The following is a 19818-nucleotide window of genomic DNA, read 5'->3' on the forward strand; positions in this document are numbered from 1 at the left end:
TTGGCCGACTCGCGGGCGATTTCAAATGTCAGCCCGCAGAGCTAGCGCCTACTAGGCGCGAGCCTTGCGAGTATAAAGGGAAGAGTAATACGGAAACTATTGAATCCTGCGAATGCCTTAAATAAAATATATTAATTGGTAAATTTCAACTGCTTGTAAAACTTTTCCTATGCAAGAGGTGTCGTGCCTCGGAGAAAACCATAGCCCAATCGGAGAAAACAAAGGCTGAATCGGAGAAAACCAGTCAACTCCGACAATGATGTAAAATGCGATTAGGTACAGTATTAAACATTGAGAGTCTTTGTGCAAAGATATGATGCCGGATAAAAGGGCAAATGGTAGTAGAGAAAACGCTAGTCCGATATTAAGATATCATTAAACATCAGCCTCGGACTTGCCTGCCGCCTGACGCTCTTCATCAAGACGTTCCTGGCGCGCACGGGCTTGTTCTTCGAGACCGGTCTTTTGGACTGTGTGGGTCTTGCTGAGTTCTCGAGGAACGATGAACACGGATAAGAAGAGTCCAACTGCTGCAATAGCAGTGTAGAAAATCCACATGCGATTCAGAGCAAGGGTAAAAGCGCCTAGGACGACCTTTCGTTGAGCATCATCCAGCGACTGAATGAGAGACTTTGATGTACCGGCAAAGGAGCCGGAGATAGCTGCGGTGCGCTCAGGACCAATGGCCGCAAGTAGTTTATCAGCCTGTTGGCCCATGATGTTCTGATAGATGACTGTGCCAAGAACAACGGACATAGAGGTCGACAATTGACGGACGAACCCGAAGGTAGCTGTAGCGGTTGCCATATCGGATGGGCGGATATTGGCCTGGAATGCGACCAGTGGTGCTTGGAAATTAGGTCCAATGCCAATACCGGCGATCAGCTGATAAATGATGATGCGTGGCCAGGAGGCGTAAGCCTTCAAGTCGATAAAAAGTCCGTAACCCAGAGTCATGAAGAATAAACCAGAAACAATCGCCTCGCGATAACGGCCGGTCTTCTTCATAACGATACCAGTCACGGCAGAGACGACAGAGAGAGACAAGACCATAGGAAGAACGTATACACCACTCAGGATGGGGCTTGCGAGGAGAACCGTCTGGAAGTAAAGCGGGAGGTAGTAGGTGCTGGCAATGAAGACAAAGCCATGACAGAAGCAAACCAGCAAAATGAGAATGTTATACCACTCTTTGAATAGACGAGGCGGAATGACAGGATATTTGGCAAGCTTCCATTCTGAGAGCATAGCCAGACCCCAGACAAAGACACCGAAGACGATGAGGCAAATGACTGTCGCCGAGTCCCAGGGGTAGTTGACTCCTCCAAACTCCAAGCCAAACAAGAACATGAGAGTACCACCGATAATCAAGAAAGTACCCGCCCAGTCGATGTTGCGCAAGCCAAGAAGGAAATCTGTCTTGGGAGATTCGATGTGCAGGAAAAAGAAGAGGATGACCAGCGATACACCACCGATAGGTACTAGACATTTATGTTAGCTGACGATCGTCCTCGCTTGGGCGAATGGTAACATACAGTTCAGCCAGAAACACCACCTCCATGTGACATTCGTGGTGAAAGCACCTCCGATGATAGGCCCCAGAGCACCAGCGATGGCCCAAGTAGCACCAAAGAGACCGTAATACATAGGCCGATCTCTGTAAAGCTGTTAGCATTGTACCTACCATTGTGGCGAAGGATATGAAGATGGAGTCCATACCTCATGCTAAAAAGATCCGACACACTAATATTAGCCAGAATGATGATACCACCACCACCAACACCTTGAATCGCACGTCCAGCAATAATCATAGCCATATTATTTGCCAACGCACAAATCAAGCTACCAACCAGGAAAAAGACATTGGCGAGCAAGATGATCGGCTTTCGTCCCCAGATATCACTGATTTTTCCCCAGAGCGGAATACAAGCAGCGTTGGCAAGGAGGTAGGAAGAAGCAATCCACGAATATCCACTTTCCGAGGCACCGAATCCTGCGGCAATTGTAGGTAAAGCAGTTGAGATGATCGTCTGTAGAGAAAATGAGTCAGCGATATCGTATTGAGTGCATAGCTGGCAAAAAAGAAAGAAAAGAAAGAAAAGAAAGAAAAGAAAGAAAAGAAAGAAAAGAAAGAAAAAAAAGAAAGAAAAGAAAGAAAAGAAAGAAAAGAAAGAAAGAAAAGAAAGAAAGGAAAAGAGACTTACCATGTCCAAAGCAGCAAGGAATAGGGCCAACTAATCACAGAAGAAAAAACAGTCAGTCTTATTATCGTTCTGGCAACATTACGCCGCGCGCAAATGTTCCTGGTGTATCAGCACATATACATACACAAAGTGCCGTCATAACCACAGCAATCTTCTTCTTTCCCATTTTCGCCGCCTGCGATGGCGCCCGATCTAACGGAGATCCAGACTCCTCCTTCTCGACAGCATTGTTCTCCTCGAGTCTGTGCTCAAGTTCATTACTTTCCAAGGGCGCATCACGATCAGACTTGTCTTGCAGGGAACCAGGTTCGGAACCCTTTTCCTCCGGAATTTGCTTAGCAACAGAGTCACCAGAAGAAGACTCAAGATTCCTCTGCTCGACAGACATTACGACAAGTCTGTATTCTTCTCCACCCTGAAAAAGAAAATCGGAACAGTCGTCGAAGTCGAAGCAAGAAAAGAAACGAAAAAAGAAAGGAGGGAAATTTCGGCGGGGCGAGCCGCTACTAAAATCCGGTAGCGCGCGCGGAGTTAAAATCGATCGATCGAAATCGTTCAGATGAGACTGCGGAAATACTTGCGTAGATGTAGCTGAAATCAAGATATACTATGTTAGTCAAAGCGAGAGCTGCATTGACTTTTATAGATTTCCAAGGCTGAGATCTCGTATAAGTTGCCAGAGTGTCAAATTATTCGTTCGGACTTTTTTTTTTCATTGCAGAATTGGGAATTCATCGAATTAGACACGGTCATCTGGAAAGGCCGAAAAGCCGAGCTCCGAGGGGAGGAATCGTAATAACTAAACAAAAGAAGAAATTCAGTGCGATCAACGCTGTATCAGGGACGCATAAGCTGAGAGCTTAAATGCATGATGATGATGGACTGTAATAGTGGGTAGTTGCGGTGACGAAAAGAAAATTGGAAAGGTTCGGATAATTTTGTGAGACTGCATGCAGAAACACGTTGGCAGAAGCAAACAGGGATCTGCGTTTGAGATACCATGTTCGTATAGTATACAATATCATATTTACAGTAGTGATTCTAGAGATGAACATGATATAATTATCCTTATATAGTTAAGCTACCGTTACTATGTATGCATAATATCTAAATACGATTCTACAGATCAAGTTCATGGCTGTGGAGTCCTTGGGAGCTGTCACATCCACAGCGCCAAGAACAAACGTGGGGACTGCAGAATGCATTGGGGGGCATACACGGTGAACTAGTGTTGGAAATAATCAAGTAAAAAGTGATTAGCCTGACTACTGAAGCAATACTGCATCAAAGGGAAAACATTTCCATATGATATACGATGTTTATGTTCTCTCATGACTAAATAACGCCCCATCAAATGCAACGGCCGGTCCGAGAACTCTATGACTGAAACACAAGCGGGTGGAAGGAAAGAAGTGAATGAAGACCAAAGGGTATAATGAAATACAAGAGAAGCCTGGTTATAAAGGATAACCCGGAGAACAGATGCATGCAAGATGAGCAAACCGCAGAAACTACTCCTGCAGTTGAAGAATTTCTGTAAAAAAAAAGAGAGAAAAAAGAGTCAGCAATCATACATACAGATATAGTGATATAGGGATTTGTTAAAACGAAAACAAAAGGGGTGGGTACTCACCAGTCAAAAACTCCTCAAAACTAACAGTAATATACCCATCACGATCATCATCATACCGCTTAAACACATCCGTCATGCGCTTCAGACTAATACAAGCCTGCACAAACAAATCAAAGCTCATCCCATGCCGATGAGGACTCTTCGGCGCCCCACTCAACTGTCTCGTCTTACTCTCAAAAATAGAGAAAAGCACAGAGACAAATTTCGGACTAAGTCGATACCCAAAAGCCACGAGCGCATTCTCGAATTCCTGTAAACTAATCCGACCACTACGGTCCTCATCGAATCGATCAAAAAGTTCCCGCCACGCAGCAAGATACCGCCACAATGAGACGAATTCATCGAAATTAATGATTCCATTCCCATCTCGATCGAACATGCGAATCATCATTTTCACGGTGCGCGGGTGGAAAGACGTATAGTCACCGTTTACCAATGCAGAGCCAAGTTCATGTTCTGTCAGCGCGCCTGTATGGGAAGAATTCGCGGCGCGAAAGAGGGGGAAGAGTTGTTGGGGATCATCGCTAGTTGGCGCGGATAAAGGAGGTGGTTGTGGTGATTGAGGCGGACGCGAAGAAGGTGGTGGTCGATTGCGATGTGGTTGGGAAGGAGGAGGACCGAAACCATAGTTTTGCGGAGGTGGAGATGGATGTAATGGATGTGGACGATTTGCTGGTGCAGGTCGACTATTTCCACTATAGGAGTGGGATGAATGGGGATCTTGTGGACGTTGAGAAGGAGGATTATATCCCCCGCCTTGTGGAGGGGCACTGGAGACGGGCACGCGGGGAGGGACGCCACTTGGGCCTGATTGTGGAGGAGGTCGTGATGGTAGAGGTTTTTGAGTCTGGTTCTGACTTGGAAGTTGGTGACTATTTGAAACTTGCATGTTTCCGATCATTTGCGCGACCTGGGTAGTTTCGAGTCTTGAATTAGCGTCGGGGTATGAATTAAGGACACGTTTGAAGCGGGTGGGATGTTAATAGAATTATACCTGTTCTGGTTCGGCATGACTGTGTCATTCTCGACTAGTCAGCGATTCGATTCAAATGGTTCCCTCCCCGTGGAAATTGCGCGGGATGTTTGCAACTCACGCTGGCAGCGCGTCCGGGTTGTAGCTCTTATTGTAAGCCATGGTCGCAAAGGCACTGACGCAATCAGGCACTCGAGATCCGCGGGTGGAGAAGATCCCTTTTTGAAAGGGCGAAGGAGGGGGAAGGTTGACGGGGCTTCAGGAGTTTGGTGAAGGCCTCGTCAACGCAGACAATTGAAAATCGGATCTCGAGTAAGAAAGAAAGAAAAGAAAAGAAGTCACGAAAGAAAAGAGGGAAGAGAAAGTCAGGGAGAGAGTCAAGTTCTTGTCAAAGCGGAGCCGTGGGGCTGCTTTAGGACGAATTTTAGGCCAATGCCAAGTGAACTACAAGTACGACTATAGTAGGATGAGGGTTGATCTCCACAACAATTAAGATTGGCAATGCAAAGGGAGAGAAAAAGAAAAATAAATAAAAATAAAAAGAGAAAGAGAAAGAAGAAATGAGAGAGTTACGCAAATGAACCACAGACTATACCGATTTGTTTCAAGTAATTCAGCCCTATGCAGTTCTGTGCGCGAGGCAGAATGTCTGAGGTTGACAACCCCAAAATCCACCAAACATCGAAGGCGCCTAAATTGCAGCTCCACAACTCCGTTTAAAAATAAATCCGCAAGATACGGATACGAGAGTGTTATACAAAGTCTCTCTTGAGGTGAGTTTGAGACAAAAGGCAAAATGAAGAAGAAAAAAAAGCAAGACAATATAGTACATAGGAATTAGGATCTACCTATTCCCTTTGCGCAATGATTTCGACTTCCGCAGCTTGCACTTTGAATACATCCAGAATTTCCTCCCATGCTTTGGCTTCGAATTGTTTCCCTTCAGTCCCGGTCGTAAGGGCTTTAGATTCACTAATTATAGTCAGTCACTTTGTTTTGCGTAGAAAAGCAGGAAATGAACCACTGCTTTGAAGAAGATTCAATCATACTCAAGATATCCATCACTACGCCAGCATTTTCCCTGAGACTCAATTCCCTGCACCGTCGCACTAACCAACGAACGACTCCCCTGTTCCGCCGTGCGAGCGAAAACCTTATAAGCTAACCATGCGAGCCAGCGCTCATAAAATCGGTTGTACTGTCGTCCCAACGAAGATGCGCAAAAGCCAGGACTAACTGTATTGATGATTACAGGCACGGTCCCATCATCGCGACGAACGAGATTGGCGAGCATCTTGATCACATATTCCAATAACAATTTGGAAATACCATATTGTTTCGGTCCCTGAAATCGATCCGGGGAATTGAGATGATCAAGTAAAGGGCCTTCTGTTCGGAGACTCTCTGCTTTTGCGCGAACAAATTGTTGACTGGAGACGATGCTCAAATGTGTGGGTTCAAATGAGGTAGAACTCGCTTTCAATTTGGGGAGTAAAAGTAGTGCCAGTAATGATGTTGACAATGTATTGATCTGCAATGTTTCTTCCCAGCCCTCTGAAGACTTTGCATAACCCCGATTCCATACACCGGCATTTAACAAGGCCACGTCGAGTCGTGGAAGCTCGGTATTAACGCGATTGGCAAAGTTCTTAACGCTGGCAAAATTGCTCATTTCAAGTTCCCATACTTGAATGGTACCAGGTCGATTCGTGTATTGCTCCAGTTGTGCTTTGGCTTTATTCCCACGGTCAATGCTACGACTGCCAATTATCAAGGATTCTACTCCAAGATTGAGAAATTTAATAGCAGCCTCGTAGCCCAGGCCGGAAGTGGCACCGGTTAAAACAATGGTTTTGCCGGCGAAAGAGATACCACGCGGATCTGTCGGGGGCGTATATTGCATTTTGAGAAGACGAAATAGCCCTGCCATGATGGAGGTATTTATTATCTGTAAAAGATAGTCTCAATAAAGGAGAGATGAGTTGAGATGAACTCAGTCTGTTTACAGGCGATTCGTGCACGTGATATCGTGCTGAGTCATGATCTTAAAGTGGGGCAGTGAGGCTCGTGTTGAATCGGTAATCTTGAAGTTCAAAACAGCATCATTTAGAATCTTCTTGGTTTTTATGTTCAAGAGAGATAGATTAGGAACTAAAAAGCCCTAAACCTTGTTCTATAGAAGCTAAATTTGGACATAATCCTCATACACCTTAAGACAATGGATTAATTATCTACCATGCTCATCTACCCCGCATCCAAATTTTCTCACAAATAACTACATGACTGTACTATAGTTACTATATACTATACCCAACAAATAATAGCCCTCCATAAATGCCTGTGGAATAAGAGCACTCTCACTCTTACAGTTCCCACCAACCTCAAATTGATCACACCATTAACAACCAAACCAAAAAACATCAGCAGTCCAAATGGCGACACCAAACAAACACTGCAAACAACGCCCAACCAAAGCGGATTTCTCAGCAAAAGCAATCCAATTCGACGACAACTTGAAGGTTGTACCACGACCAGTGAGTATACGAGGAAGGGATACCACACAAATAACATAGATTACATTTCTGGACTATCTCTGTCCATATACGCAAAGTGGGAATACTGCCATATACCCTGAACCCTGAACGAGTGTCCAACCCGCATTTCCGTCGGCTTGTGTGAAAGATGGCTGCCGCGTTACAGGGGCATCAAGTGCATCCGGAAGGACGGGTGTGGAAGAGTCATTTTCCTAAAGGTGATCTTTGGGTATTTGGATATGGGTAAGTGTCTTGACAATTCGGAATTGTCTCATTACTATTACCTTTATATCTTGTTACCGTCTTGCTATTACCGATCTTTCAAACGGATTGTATATTGCAATATTTACTTCGAAATGACTCTACCCTCCCACAGTTGATTTTAAACTAATTATATCGGAAGGAGTTTGATCTGGAAACCACCACCACATTTCGGTAAGGAAGCTCTGCGGAAAATCACTCGATTGCAAACTTTTCCCATTATGATTGCTTGACGGGTTCTCACTTCATGACTGATTATTTCCAATAGATCAGCGTGTACCAGGGTATATTAACGGCTACGTACGCCGATTTTGGCAGGTATGTGGATTTCTCCCAGAACGAGAGGCATGGTTCCGATGGTCTGGGTGGAATTACAGGCATCAAAGCCCCCTTTTCATGACTTAATCGTGTACATACCAGATTGTGTGAAGCTGACGCTAGGCCGATTTGGCGTTTTTTTACAGGCTAGGTATGTTAAATTTTGGATGATAAAAAGCTTCATCTCAGACTTACCGTGCATTGTGGCCTGTACTATTATGATACGATTCACTAACCTTGCGATGCCTTAGCTCCGATCATCGCGGGACATTATCGGATCCTGGGAGAGTCGTTACTGTGATTGAGCGTGAATTCTGGGAAACGCTTGATGATCCTGTGAGAAATGCGTCATAGCCTGATGTGGAGTAATGGCTAACTAAATGATCCCTACCAGTTGGCTCATCTGGAATCTGAATCCGAGTCTTTAGGAAAAGTATGGGGTGCCGCGTATCATATCCCAGCCTCACACGCGGAAGAAGTTCATGATTATCTTGATGAGCGAGAGATCAACGGGTATACAGCTCATTTCACCCCCTTCCATGCGGTATCTCCCGGTGCAACGCAGACTGCCTCGAAGGTTCCCCATGCTGAGAGTGGAGCTCCAGTCGTGTGTATGGTTTATATTGGACAACCTATCAATCCACAATTTCTTCGTGAGCCCGAAGAACGAGAGCCAGAACAGGTTGCGAGAGTGATTAGTGCTAGTCAGGGGAAGAGCGGGAAGAATACGGAATATCTCTATTTGCTTGAGAAGGCATTGGAAGGACTTGGGCTGGGAACTGCGGATGCGCATGTTACCGATTTGGTTAAGCGAGTTAAGGCTATTAAGGCTGGGGAAGAACCTGAAGCTGAAGAGCAGGAGGCGGCGAGGGATGTTCGGAAGTATTTGGCTTTGGCTGGACAATCAGGACATGGTGAAAAGATCGAATAGAGTGGTACCGGATGAGATATGTCTGATGTTTGTTGCCCTGCAGGTGATAGACTGCTGCCGAAGCTATCTTGCTTTGGTAAATAGATCGCTACTCTTAGAAAATACGATGTATCATGCGACTGGCCACCTGAGATATCAGTACGAGAATGCCAGTAGACGTGCTAGCACGAGGCCTGCTGTCCAAGTCAAAGGTAAAAGCGCAAGGCGATAGAATTGGCACCAAATCCATAAGAAACTTGAACATATGCATAAGGCAGTGAAGGAACTGAATGTTGAAAGAAACTTGATGTACACCAGACAAAAGAACCAAATTGTTGCCACGATGTAATATCATATTTGTCTCATTGAAGTCGAACCCCGAGCCGCCTCAAGTAAAATCAAAACCAACATGAAGAGTAATGACAGGAGTACAACCTTACACAAACAGTTTCGAAAATGGCTGCTAAATCTTGCAGGTCCACATTGCCCCATACCCCAAACTCAAAGTATTTTGTCAACACATTTGCAAAAAGGAGTGCCGAACATCATTTTCGTGCGCGGAGAAAGAATGCCAATGGGGTATCCTGAACATGCCAAAACTTAGTTGCCCTCAGATGGAGCCGGAGGTTGGTTGTTGTTTCGCCAGCCTGCTTCAACAAATAAGCATTAATACTGCAAAAAAAAGCCCCCATAAAATGAAGAAAATGAACCAGCTTGAACGACTTACCACCACTGTTGCCATAGCTGGCGTTCGCACCACCTCCTTCAGAATGTATTAGTACTTCTTCTTCAACTGGGTATAAATAGGTTCAAGAGATCGTTGCAAGTACCAAGACTGGCGACATCGAGCACTAGGACATACCATAGCCACCGCCATAACCACCACCATTGCCAGCGCCGCTGTAGCCTGCACCACCACCACCGTTTCCATAGTTGTTATAGCCATATCCTCCGCGGTTGTATCCACCGCCGCCGCCGAAACCGCCACCACCCTGATATCCACTGCCTGGTTGCTGGTTATACCCGCCACGGCCCTGGAAGCCGCCATCTGGGCGATTGGGACGGTCGAATGCCTTGTCAACACGGATGACCCGTCCATCAAATCTGAAGGTAGTAAATAAGTTGATGGTCAATAATGGCTGATTATGGGGACGGGTATAACCCTCGCGCTCCTTACTCCTGGTTGTTCATTGCACTCATAGCAGCATCAGCCTCAGCTTCTGTTGCGAATCGCACGAAACCAAACCCGCGACTACGCAGCGTGGCACGATCTTTAACCACAATCTAGAGGGTGTTAAACGCTGCTGTCAGAATACCCAACCTCTAAAGAGGGGGGGCTCTGTTGGATGAAATGATGACTGACAGCTTCCTGAATCTGGCCATATTGATGGAATCCCTCACGAAGAGTCTCATCATTCGTATGCCATGAAAGGCCACTTTATTGTAATTGATACGTGGTCAGTTTGACTTCCCCTTAACACACCGAGCTGGCATCGCTCAAAAGTGAACCGAAAAAAGAGAAAAAAAAAGACCGAAGTCGAGAAGTGGCATGGGGGTAAGCTTAACGTAACATACTGGACAAAGAGCTTAGACATTTTGGCTGAATACTTGCGAAAATCTTAAAAAATTCAAAGGACCAGAAGAGATTAGTGCACACGCAGAGACAGCTCGATCGAATCGACCCACGAAAGAAGGAATGAATGAGTTGTGTCAGAATGGCGAGTGACAAGGAAATCTGAGTGGTTGCGAAACGAGTCAGCAGTCAAACCAGTGTAACAATCACACTGCTTTAGGGCTTCGATGTTCTTGGGACATTGCCCACCCACAACAGTTCCAGTAAATTGGGAATTACCAGTGGAATATGATGCTTACGGGACTGCCCTTTGACTGCAGGTTATGACCAGTGACGAGAAAAGAAGCGAGTCCAACGAGTAGAGGGGAAACAAAGCCAAGGCATGCTGGTGGGGGGGGTTGAGCCGGCCGCTGCAGAGATAATAGACCATCCACACCCTCCACGACAAATCCCCCACCAGTCTAAACCTTGAATTGATTGAATTTCTCGGGTCCCAGCGGCCTGGCCTGCCTGCACTCCATCAATCAGATGCTACTCGAGGCGGGTGTTTGGACGAACGGGGACGCTAACGGACATCGGCTGATGGGCGTTGGCCATGCTCCCCCCTCACTTTGTTCTTTTGTGATGCCCTTGTATTTGGCTGCTGCTTTCATATGCAGCTGCAAGAAGATCCAATGAGTCGTTACTCAAGGGTCAAAAGGAAAAAGTCAAAGTAACAAAAAAAAAAAAAATTAAAAATCACGATACATATTAATGATCAAAACCAACAATGCAGACTCTTGTTGTAGAACCATGCAGTAGAAAGAGTGGGCCGAGGAACCCTAGAAATGATGGCGGGCTGAGGCGGGACCTCCACGCATGCCCACGCACTTCCAGCCGGGGAAGCACACCGGTTGACTCCAATTTGTATGTTCTTCGAGGGGTGATTGGGGCGTGGGGAGAGAAGCAGTAGACAAGACTATACTTTCTATTGTCTTTTCCACGATAGTTAACCCAAGTCAACAAAACAATGAGAGCATCAGGCTCGATTTCCTCCCTTCTTGTACTTTTTGACTCTCCCTTGCTGCATCGTTGATTGCCAACTCGGACAGAACGGTCTAGCCTATCCGAGTGCAGCAGCAGAAAAGAGCTGGACTTTAGCCTTGTCAAGTCCATAATTCGCAGCCTGCAATGATCGTCCCAAAGCCAATCCTCGTAATGCGTGCGGGAGGGGGGGCGACCCACATGCCGCTTGGAGCGTACATCGGCAGGACTCCGGGAGAGGTCGATCAACAGCAGCACATGGGATCGACTTTGTACAGAGTTTTTGGAACGCTTGTTGCGACGCACACTGGGCATCTCATGGGGCTGTAACCCAGCATCCTCAGCGATATCGATTGCTCAGCAATCCGAATGAAGAAATAGCTTGTTGGACAGGATGTTTAATTGTCCGACTGTTGCTCGAATAGTCTGCATCGGGGATTGTTGTTTTTCCCACCTGGTGGCGTTGTCACAAAGAAAAGCCTCAAATCATGCGAAGAAGATCAAGTCTGCTTACGAACGTGATACGGTAGGAGCAAAGATGTTCAAGGTAACGAGAAACGCGGAGGTGCATCTGCTAAGCATGAGAAGTGAGGCGGGAATGGGAAAGCTTTGCGAAGTGGCGACCTCAACCCTTGTCAGGAAAGGAAGTCACGTACAAAGTCACACACTCCAGTCGTGCTTTCCCTGGGAGTTGTAACTGTTGGTCGATTGCGCCTTCCTCAATCACAACAAGTCCAGGCCCAAAGGGGATATTGGCAAGTGCAAAAAAAGACGAAAATGAAAAACAGGAAAGGGCGTTGTTACCAAACCTCGACTGCTTCTGATTTGCATCCACTTCACCATTGCAATTGATTGTCCTTTCACTCACTCACTCAATCTCACCACGACATCTCGTATGAGTTGATTCTCTGGTCGAATTATGGGGACTACTGGGCGGAAGTGGATTGAGCAATGGCTGAGAACCGTATCACCAGAGGGCCTAGAGGGTGACAAAGTCCGTGGTATGTGTCGTATTGATTGACTTCACAATTGGTCTTCTAATATAAATACCTGGAAGACTGTGACTGATTCTGAACTATGATAGATCCGGGTCGCAGAGACGCAGTCATGCCAAATGAGGATCCCCAGCTGCTTCATGCGATGCTGAAACCACGCAACGCTACACTCACTCCCCTACAAACACAACACACCAAGCGAATGCGAGGTCAATTGGATGAAATTCAGAGACCTTTAGTGAATATGCACAGTAAAAAGCCCAGAGGTTATGATAAGCAGCCTCGGCGAAGAACACGGGAAAATCGATACAAGTATCAGTCAACTGACATGACTGGTGGACGCGCCCATCAGGGTAGAAAGCCCAGCAAAGTACGCCGGAGCAGAAAGGCCACGATCAATGACGGATTCAGAGCATCCAACGTAGCTCGGAACAGGCTGACTGTAAGTGACCGAGATGCAAGGCACATAGTCGCATATGTGCTTTTTTGACAAATGGGCATAGCTCCCGTCTTTGGCCGCCCTCGGGATCTTCAGCAAGGGGAAATCCTCATCTCCCCTGCAGAAACACCATGATCAATATCACCACGCAGACAATGAGAATGTGCCAACGGAAATGCGTGGCGTTGCCTCGAAAACACCGTCACTTGCCTGCTCGGTGACAATCCTTTCTGGCAGTGAGAAGATCTTTACAACTAATCACGCCAAATCGGGGCAATTAGAGACGCACCGCTCTCATTTACATGGGCAAGGATGCCTCGGCCCCTCTTTTGAAAAGGATTTGATGCTGAGGACAGATCAAGTGAGCTGGAGACCAATCAAGTCTATCGACCCAAATCATGAGGATAGTGCGACGATCATGAGATCGGGTGGATTACGGGAAGTCTCAAGCCATGCAATGCCATTCGCCGGGGTCAATCGTCTAGAAGAGTGTGGGCAGCCAATGCGTTTCCTCAGGAACCAGGATATTCCTTCGTTTGGAGCTATGTCTGCCACACCATATGCCTGGTTCGAAAGTAACACCTGCCGGCCGCAATTCAAACGCGTGCTGAAAGACATCCTTCTCGCTGAGGCTCATGATAAATTGTGCGCAGTAACCGACACACAGAATGACAACGTCGGCTCTATGCGACGTCACTACGAGCTCAATGACCTGCAGAAACTCTTAGCGAGCAGAAAGGCAATGTGGGGAGAAGATGCAGGTGGGAATTCCGAGGCTACTTGCCCATCATCATCCCTCACACCTCGCCACGCACATACCGAATCAATATCATCAAAGATGCAGCAAATTGGAGTCACAAAGATCAATCAAATAAATGCAGAAGGCATGGATGACAAAGATCTTCTTTTCCAGCAACTGGACAAGTTGTTCCAGGAGATTGCCGAGCCTGACGATGGGGAGCTCAATCTGGAGGGCAAACAGCTAGAAATATTGCCCGCTGAGCTACAATCGTTGCACGAGCCGAGAACAGATTCTGACAATCAATTTTTGCAACACACCTATGAGGCTCATTCTGATCGCCTTCATCTGATCTCGTACGACAGATCCTGGCTAACAGATGACACATCGGCGTCACTCTGTGGGACGTTTCCCGTCATTCATGCTGGATCTTTCCTGAAAAAGGGCGCAAACCGTAACGATAAAGACTTGCAGATCCCCACATCGACAAGAATTTCTGACGACAACATTCTGAGTCGAGAATCATGTCTGACGGAAGACTATAACTCGCATTTATTTGCCAGGACACTGGCGACTCCACATCGCTCAAACGCATTCCCACTCGGGTTTTGGCGTAAGAACAAGCTACATTAGACCCAAAAAGACCCCAACTGTCGGAGCCTCTTCATATCAAACCTGAGGAATCCCTGTACTTTCGCTATGATGAACGGCTATCTTCATTGGTTGTAAGACGAGACGAGCATAGGGTTGGGCAACGGGAACAATGCCTTTGTTATAATCAATCAATCAATTACGTAGCTGACATTGACCAGAGCTACTATCATTCCCAGGACTTTCAATATTTCATACAATTACTTAATGTACCAACGACAAAACCCGCAGTCTGACGGATTCTCGCTAGCCCCACGAATACCGTGCCGACTCGAGATTTTAGGCCCCCAAACTACTAGCTAGTACTTTCATGCTAGTGGACGGGAATAACTATAATTGACCGTATACACCCTCCGCAAGGCTGAAGTGGAACGACCAGGCAGAATCTAAGTCCGAATTGAGTATAACGCCGCGAATAATAAAGATCCTGACGGAGTTTGACGGCATCCGAGATAGGCCGTAAGATGGTACTAATATACAGATTCCGCACCATAAACTTGTCCCTTTGGTCTAATATCTGAGAAAAACAAAAAAAAAAAAAACAAACAAACACAAGAAAGATCCACCATTGAATCATTGACAAAAAGACCAAGAAAGTCTGTATCTTTAGACATGTCTATTCCTCAACCAGTCATTCTTCTGATTCCCGGTGCGTGGCACCAAGCTGAATGCTGGGAATCAGTCTCAACTCTCCTTCAAGACCAGAAATACCCTGTCGTGTCTGTAACTCTGCCTTCGGCCGGCGGCCCTACCTCGTCGACGATTGCCGATGATGCTGCGTACATTCGCAGCAAGTACCTCGATGTCTTGGTAGACCAGGGTCATGAGGTGATTATCGTGATGCACTCATACGGCGGGATCCCCGGCACAGAGTCCGTCAAAGGAAGAGCGAGAAAGGATGTCGTTGCACAAGGGAAATCCGGGGGTGTCATTGCGTTGGTTTATGTTACCGCATTTCTAATACCGGCAGGTCAGAGTCTTAGCGAGACTCTACCTAGTGATAGTCCATCACTCGTCAATCTAAGTAATGTATGCGAGGGGCCCAATACACCATCGAAGGAGCATTGTGATATTCGAATCAACGATTGTCATGACTAACATTATTGACTCAGGGTGACGCAACACAACCGAATGATCCACGATTTCATTTTTATAATGATCTCGACGACGAAACTGCCGCGAAATGCATGGATGCACTGGTCCATCATTCCTTGCCGTCCTTTGTAACCCCACTTACATACGAGGCCTATCGCGATGTGCCAGTAAGCTATCTTCTTTGCGAACGCGATGAAGCCATCTTGCCTGCCTTCCAAAAGCAAATGGCCGCTTTCCCCGGCAATGGAGCTGTACGAACTTATACCTGCATGTCGGGACATTCTCCTATGATCAGTATGCCGGAGAAAGTAGTTGATGTGATTCAAGATACCGCCGCAGTCGTTAAGGCTTGATTTTACTGTTGTATACTGGAATCTCGGGGGGAAATAATATAGATCATGTCGGCAAGTTTGATGCCGGTCAAATCGATTAGCTGAGTATCTAACTTTTTCTAGTATAGCAATCGACGGAAGTATCTATCCTTTCTATTCTCCCGTGTCGTGTTGCTTCTTCTCCAACTTGAGATATTGCATCGTAGTTGTTGGCACTGACTCGTAGCGGATGGAAGCATAGATATTCTCGGTGGGCAGAATTGCCAATGGGCTGAAGATAGATTTTGCTGTCCGGTTCGCGGAGACTTCTAGTTGGGGGTATCATAATGAAGGGAAATGATGGGTTCGCAAAATAATGGGAAATAGGCGGGTTCACTGGGTCACAGACTGGCAGCTGCCACTGCTGCACCAGTTCCCATGAACAAGGTCGGATTTTGAACGACAACCTCGACAGGGTACTTCCATTGCATAAATCTGGTCCAGCCTACAACAGCAATAATAAGCAAGTGAGAGTTTACTTGAAGGGGCTTTGAAACGTACTCCAGTATGCACACCGTCGGCCAAGGTATTTCCCGATAAATGGCACCAGAACCATGCTGAGCAGTAGCTCTAGCTGCTGGATACTTTCCCTCCATTCCGCCTCCGCATCGGAGTAATCTGAGAGTGTTTCAAGGTCGGACTCGGTCGTAGACTCAGAAGGAAGTGAAGCGAGATCATCGTCGGTCTCGTATGAGGGGTCTGCGGGAACCATGTAAGAGGACATGGAGAAGGAGGGATTGGACCCGGAGAAAGAGTCGGCGGACATGACGCAAGATTTCGAATGGAACAAATGAAATTGGATAGACTTCTTGTAGAAATATAGAAAAGCAGTGGCTTGCCTGCTATCCGAATATATCAGAGCATCGGCGCAAATCGATTCGTATTGCTGTTCCAAGTTGATTTGATGTTGACAGCCTGCGACAGCCGCGACCGCCTGATTAACACGTGACCATGACTCAACGGTCACGTGACCGATAACAGGTTCGCCTTCGAAGGATATCGCAGCGGAGCGACAATTTTGGTATTATCGACCATCTCTCCAATTATTCGAACTCAGCACAACGCCAGGTACTACATTCTAGCCTAGCAGTACCGGATCATTCGAATAGGACAATTCAATATGGCGGAAGTTGTACGTTGCACCCCCCCCGGATCTCTTTTTGAGTGATCCTCCCACATTTTCTTTGCGTGCACAATACCCCTCCGATCAACCACCACCACCGCGTCAGCGCAGAGCCTTCTTTGTCTTCGGGAAGATTGGGGCGGGGTCCCTTTTGGAAGAGTCACTCGATACATTCCTTTTTGATTTTCTCGCGCGCCTTGAATTTAGTCTTGCTAATTTTGTGTGTCTCGTTTCTTCGCATAGGATCAAAAGCAACGTAAGTCGGTCGCCTTTAGTGAAGGAGACGTGATCATGGACACCAACGGCCAAGTCACAGACACTCCCACCGAGGAGAAGCCCGCCGGTACGCCTTCAAGCTTCCCAGGAATTAGAGATTCCCGCACACCCACATCAGTGGACCCGCTAACGAGTGATATTCGAATTATAGACAAGGATGTCGACGAGGTTACCGAGATGTTCAAGGGCCTGTCAAAAAAGAAGAAGTCGTCCAAGAAGTCCAAGGACACCGAAGGTGCTGAGGATGAGGAGGCTCCCGCCGCCGACGGCACATTCGACCCCTCCGCCCTGAAAAAGAAGAAGAAGTCCACCAAGAAGAAGACCGATCCTGCCGACTTCGAGGCTAAGCTGGCTGAGGCCGGTGTTACCGATGAGGCTGCTGAGGAGCCCGCCGAGGAGGTTATCCCCGAGGGTGATCTCGAGGCCGGTACTGGTATCTGGGCCCACGATGCGACACAAGCTATTCCCTACTCTCTCCTCGTCAACCGCTTCTTCTCCCTCATCCAGAGCCACCACCCCGATCTACTTTCCAGCGGCACCAAGTCCTACAAGATTCCCCCTCCCCAGTGTCTTCGTGAGGGTAACCGTCGTACCATTTTCGCCAACATTGCCGATATCTGCAAGCGCATGAAGCGATCCGATGACCACGTCATGCAATTCTTGTTTGCTGAGTTGGGTACCAGTGGTAGTGTTGACGGTAGCCGTCGTCTGGTCATCAAGGGTCGTTTCCAACAGCGTGGTATTGAGTCCGTTCTTCGAAGATATATCGGTATGTTCTTACCTTTTCATATCACCAATTATCTCTTACATGACACATTAATCTAACGTTATTTCTAGTCGAATATGTTACCTGCAAAACCTGCCGCAGCCCCGACACCGAGCTCAACAAGGGTGAGAACCGTCTGTACTTCGTTACTTGCAACTCTTGCGGATCCCGTCGTTCCGTCGCCGCCATCAAGACTGGTTTCCGTGGCCAAGTCGGTCGCCGCAAGCGCACTGGTTAAATTGTTGGGAAGAGTATCACGAAAAACTTATGGCATTGATGGAGGAGGGAATTATATGTTTTGTTTCTTTCTTCTGGTGTGTCACTTACTACGATCTTTCGCGGTGAAAATAGGAGAGACGGCCCCGGTACTGCTATTTTTTTGTCAGTAAAAGGGGTTCGCGATGAAGCAATGATTTTGAGGATAGAATAGTTTGGCATGAATTGACTACTATGACCCCTATATATACACATATGATTTGCCGTTTCTGAAGTCCTTCGGATGAGATTATGACGTCGAGCGAGTCCATAGACAGTAGATTTGGGGAGACTCCTGATTCCACATTCGTGGATTCTTTGATGTGATTCGAGTCTTGTCTGGATGGCAGACCGTGTGCTCGCATATACCTATAGAGCGTATATTACCACTTAGACTAGTATTGTCAACACGTCCTAGACTCAGTCCATATATACCTATATATTACCTATATATTATTCGTAGAAATGAATTGTTATCCATACAGGTCCGGCCATTGTTTCTCGCCAATTCCCTCCAATTTTCGAGTTTAATTCTGGTACAAAGTAAGGTTACGAGCATCGACCTGATCTTCGATATTTGAGTCTTCCAGCATTCAAAGTTCCCAATGCTCACTAGAGTCGAATTATATAGTCTAGCAAGATCAATCACAGGACTTCTCAAGCATTACACATATAGATCTTCAATCGAGGATTTCCATTCACAGATAGAATCTTGACATATGGGTAGAATACCAGGGCAGAGTTCAGTGCTCCCATGCTGGCCGTAAGCTATTGATTAGTATATGGGATTCTTCCTTTGTATATTGACTGAACTTGCAATAAATCCTCATTGTCACTTACCTCAGTTCTTCATGTCGATATAGATCAACCTTGTGGGCTATACTGCCAGATGCAGCTGTACTAGTATACAGTAATTATAGCATGACTAGTAGTACTAGCCTCCTGGTTTGGTCTATTTCTCGCGCCTGACAGATCTATACTCAGCAAAGCTTTCCCTTCCATACTGATGTTTCCTTTCTCTGTTCATCGGCCATGTTTCATGATGCTATATCTACTAATGAGCATGCTTTTGTGATTTCTCAAAGAAATAATCGGCCGTAAAACATGAATCATGCGAACTAAAAATATACGTCGGAGCACGACTGGGGTTTGATATCCATATGGATATTGTCTAAAAACAACTTGTTTTACTCCAAACCCGGGCTTGCACAACTCACATTCAAATACCCTAAGAATTGAATACTCACAGCCTTCAAGGTCATCCAATTTATCCTTGCATTACTCCATTTAGGCGAGTGTTGCAGCTGAATGAATTTAATCATGTCTCAGACATTCCCCAGAAATCCACCCCACCAAACTCTATCAAGGCACGCGTGGATGTCTCCGGTTTGTCTCAATAACAGGTTTAACACTCTCTTAATATTAAATGATCATCGTCATACGAAATTTTCCGTACCAAGTATTAGCCGTTTATGCAGCCCATAAACTTTGCATGCAGGGGTAAGGCGAATTCAGTATTGGTGGAGTCAGTGTACTATATTAGCATTGTTCACCCCGCAGGAGAATTAACCGACTTGTCAGGGGAAAACATGCAATCACCGAGAATTAAGCCGAGAATGCACTACTATAAGAATATGAAGTATTGCAGTTTTCTTTTCAAACTGGGGTATGTGGATGTT

General features: G+C 46.4%; 9 protein-coding genes across 9 annotated transcripts; 4 read left to right on the forward strand and 5 right to left on the reverse strand.

The window, feature by feature from the left end:
* Positions 1 to 375: 375 nt before the first annotated feature.
* N7469_005300 (MDR family MFS transporter) lies at positions 376 to 2592 on the reverse strand (the record flags this gene model as incomplete). Its single annotated transcript, XM_056644220.1, has 5 exons — positions 376 to 1481; positions 1536 to 1657; positions 1720 to 2030; positions 2205 to 2234; positions 2329 to 2592. 5 exons carry the CDS (start codon positions 2590 to 2592, stop codon positions 376 to 378), a joined length of 1833 nt encoding a protein of 610 aa, XP_056501034.1.
* A 1123-nt stretch (positions 2593 to 3715) lies between these two features.
* Positions 3716 to 4972, reverse strand: N7469_005301 (EF-hand domain-containing protein; the record flags this gene model as incomplete). Its single annotated transcript, XM_056644221.1, has 4 exons — positions 3716 to 3738; positions 3838 to 4747; positions 4832 to 4850; positions 4932 to 4972. 4 exons carry the CDS (start codon positions 4970 to 4972, stop codon positions 3716 to 3718), a joined length of 993 nt encoding a protein of 330 aa, XP_056501035.1.
* A 686-nt stretch (positions 4973 to 5658) lies between these two features.
* Positions 5659 to 6740, reverse strand: N7469_005302 (putative short-chain dehydrogenase/reductase family protein; the record flags this gene model as incomplete). Its single annotated transcript, XM_056644222.1, has 2 exons — positions 5659 to 5782; positions 5860 to 6740. 2 exons carry the CDS (start codon positions 6738 to 6740, stop codon positions 5659 to 5661), a joined length of 1005 nt encoding a protein of 334 aa, XP_056501036.1.
* A 752-nt stretch (positions 6741 to 7492) lies between these two features.
* Positions 7493 to 8854, forward strand: N7469_005303 (gamma-glutamylcyclotransferase; the record flags this gene model as incomplete). Its single annotated transcript, XM_056644223.1, has 4 exons — positions 7493 to 7587; positions 7879 to 7923; positions 8175 to 8259; positions 8318 to 8854. The coding sequence occupies 4 exons, from the start codon at positions 7493 to 7495 to the stop codon at positions 8852 to 8854; spliced, it is 762 nt and encodes a 253-aa protein (XP_056501037.1).
* Positions 8855 to 9561: 707 nt separating this feature from the next.
* N7469_005304 (RNA recognition motif domain-containing protein) lies at positions 9562 to 10428 on the reverse strand (the record flags this gene model as incomplete). Its single annotated transcript, XM_056644224.1, has 5 exons — positions 9562 to 9626; positions 9696 to 9937; positions 10011 to 10117; positions 10197 to 10269; positions 10409 to 10428. Coding segments are annotated over 5 exons (507 nt in total), but the record flags the coding sequence as incomplete, so codon positions are not given.
* A 1920-nt stretch (positions 10429 to 12348) lies between these two features.
* On the forward strand, positions 12349 to 14235 carry N7469_005305 (uncharacterized protein; the record flags this gene model as incomplete). The annotated part of the gene is made up of 3 exons (XM_056644225.1): positions 12349 to 12430; positions 12514 to 12866; positions 12928 to 14235. 3 exons carry the CDS (start codon positions 12349 to 12351, stop codon positions 14233 to 14235), a joined length of 1743 nt encoding a protein of 580 aa, XP_056501039.1.
* A 630-nt stretch (positions 14236 to 14865) lies between these two features.
* N7469_005306 (alpha/beta hydrolase) lies at positions 14866 to 15701 on the forward strand (the record flags this gene model as incomplete). The annotated part of the gene is made up of 2 exons (XM_056644226.1): positions 14866 to 15282; positions 15366 to 15701. The coding sequence occupies 2 exons, from the start codon at positions 14866 to 14868 to the stop codon at positions 15699 to 15701; spliced, it is 753 nt and encodes a 250-aa protein (XP_056501040.1).
* A 359-nt stretch (positions 15702 to 16060) lies between these two features.
* N7469_005307 (uncharacterized protein) lies at positions 16061 to 16485 on the reverse strand (the record flags this gene model as incomplete). The annotated part of the gene is made up of 2 exons (XM_056644227.1): positions 16061 to 16164; positions 16221 to 16485. 2 exons carry the CDS (start codon positions 16483 to 16485, stop codon positions 16061 to 16063), a joined length of 369 nt encoding a protein of 122 aa, XP_056501041.1.
* Positions 16486 to 17133: 648 nt separating this feature from the next.
* Positions 17134 to 18122, forward strand: N7469_005308 (translation initiation factor eIF2 subunit beta; the record flags this gene model as incomplete). Its single annotated transcript, XM_056644228.1, has 3 exons — positions 17134 to 17185; positions 17270 to 17887; positions 17956 to 18122. 3 exons carry the CDS (start codon positions 17134 to 17136, stop codon positions 18120 to 18122), a joined length of 837 nt encoding a protein of 278 aa, XP_056501042.1.
* Positions 18123 to 19818: the final 1696 nt, after the last annotated feature.

The sequence above is a fragment of the Penicillium citrinum genome (genome assembly GCF_028827155.1).
Source record: "Penicillium citrinum strain IBT 23319 chromosome Unknown utg000004l:1.0-2404223.0:1.0-2405248.0, whole genome shotgun sequence".
Taxonomy (NCBI): domain Eukaryota; kingdom Fungi; phylum Ascomycota; class Eurotiomycetes; order Eurotiales; family Aspergillaceae; genus Penicillium; species Penicillium citrinum.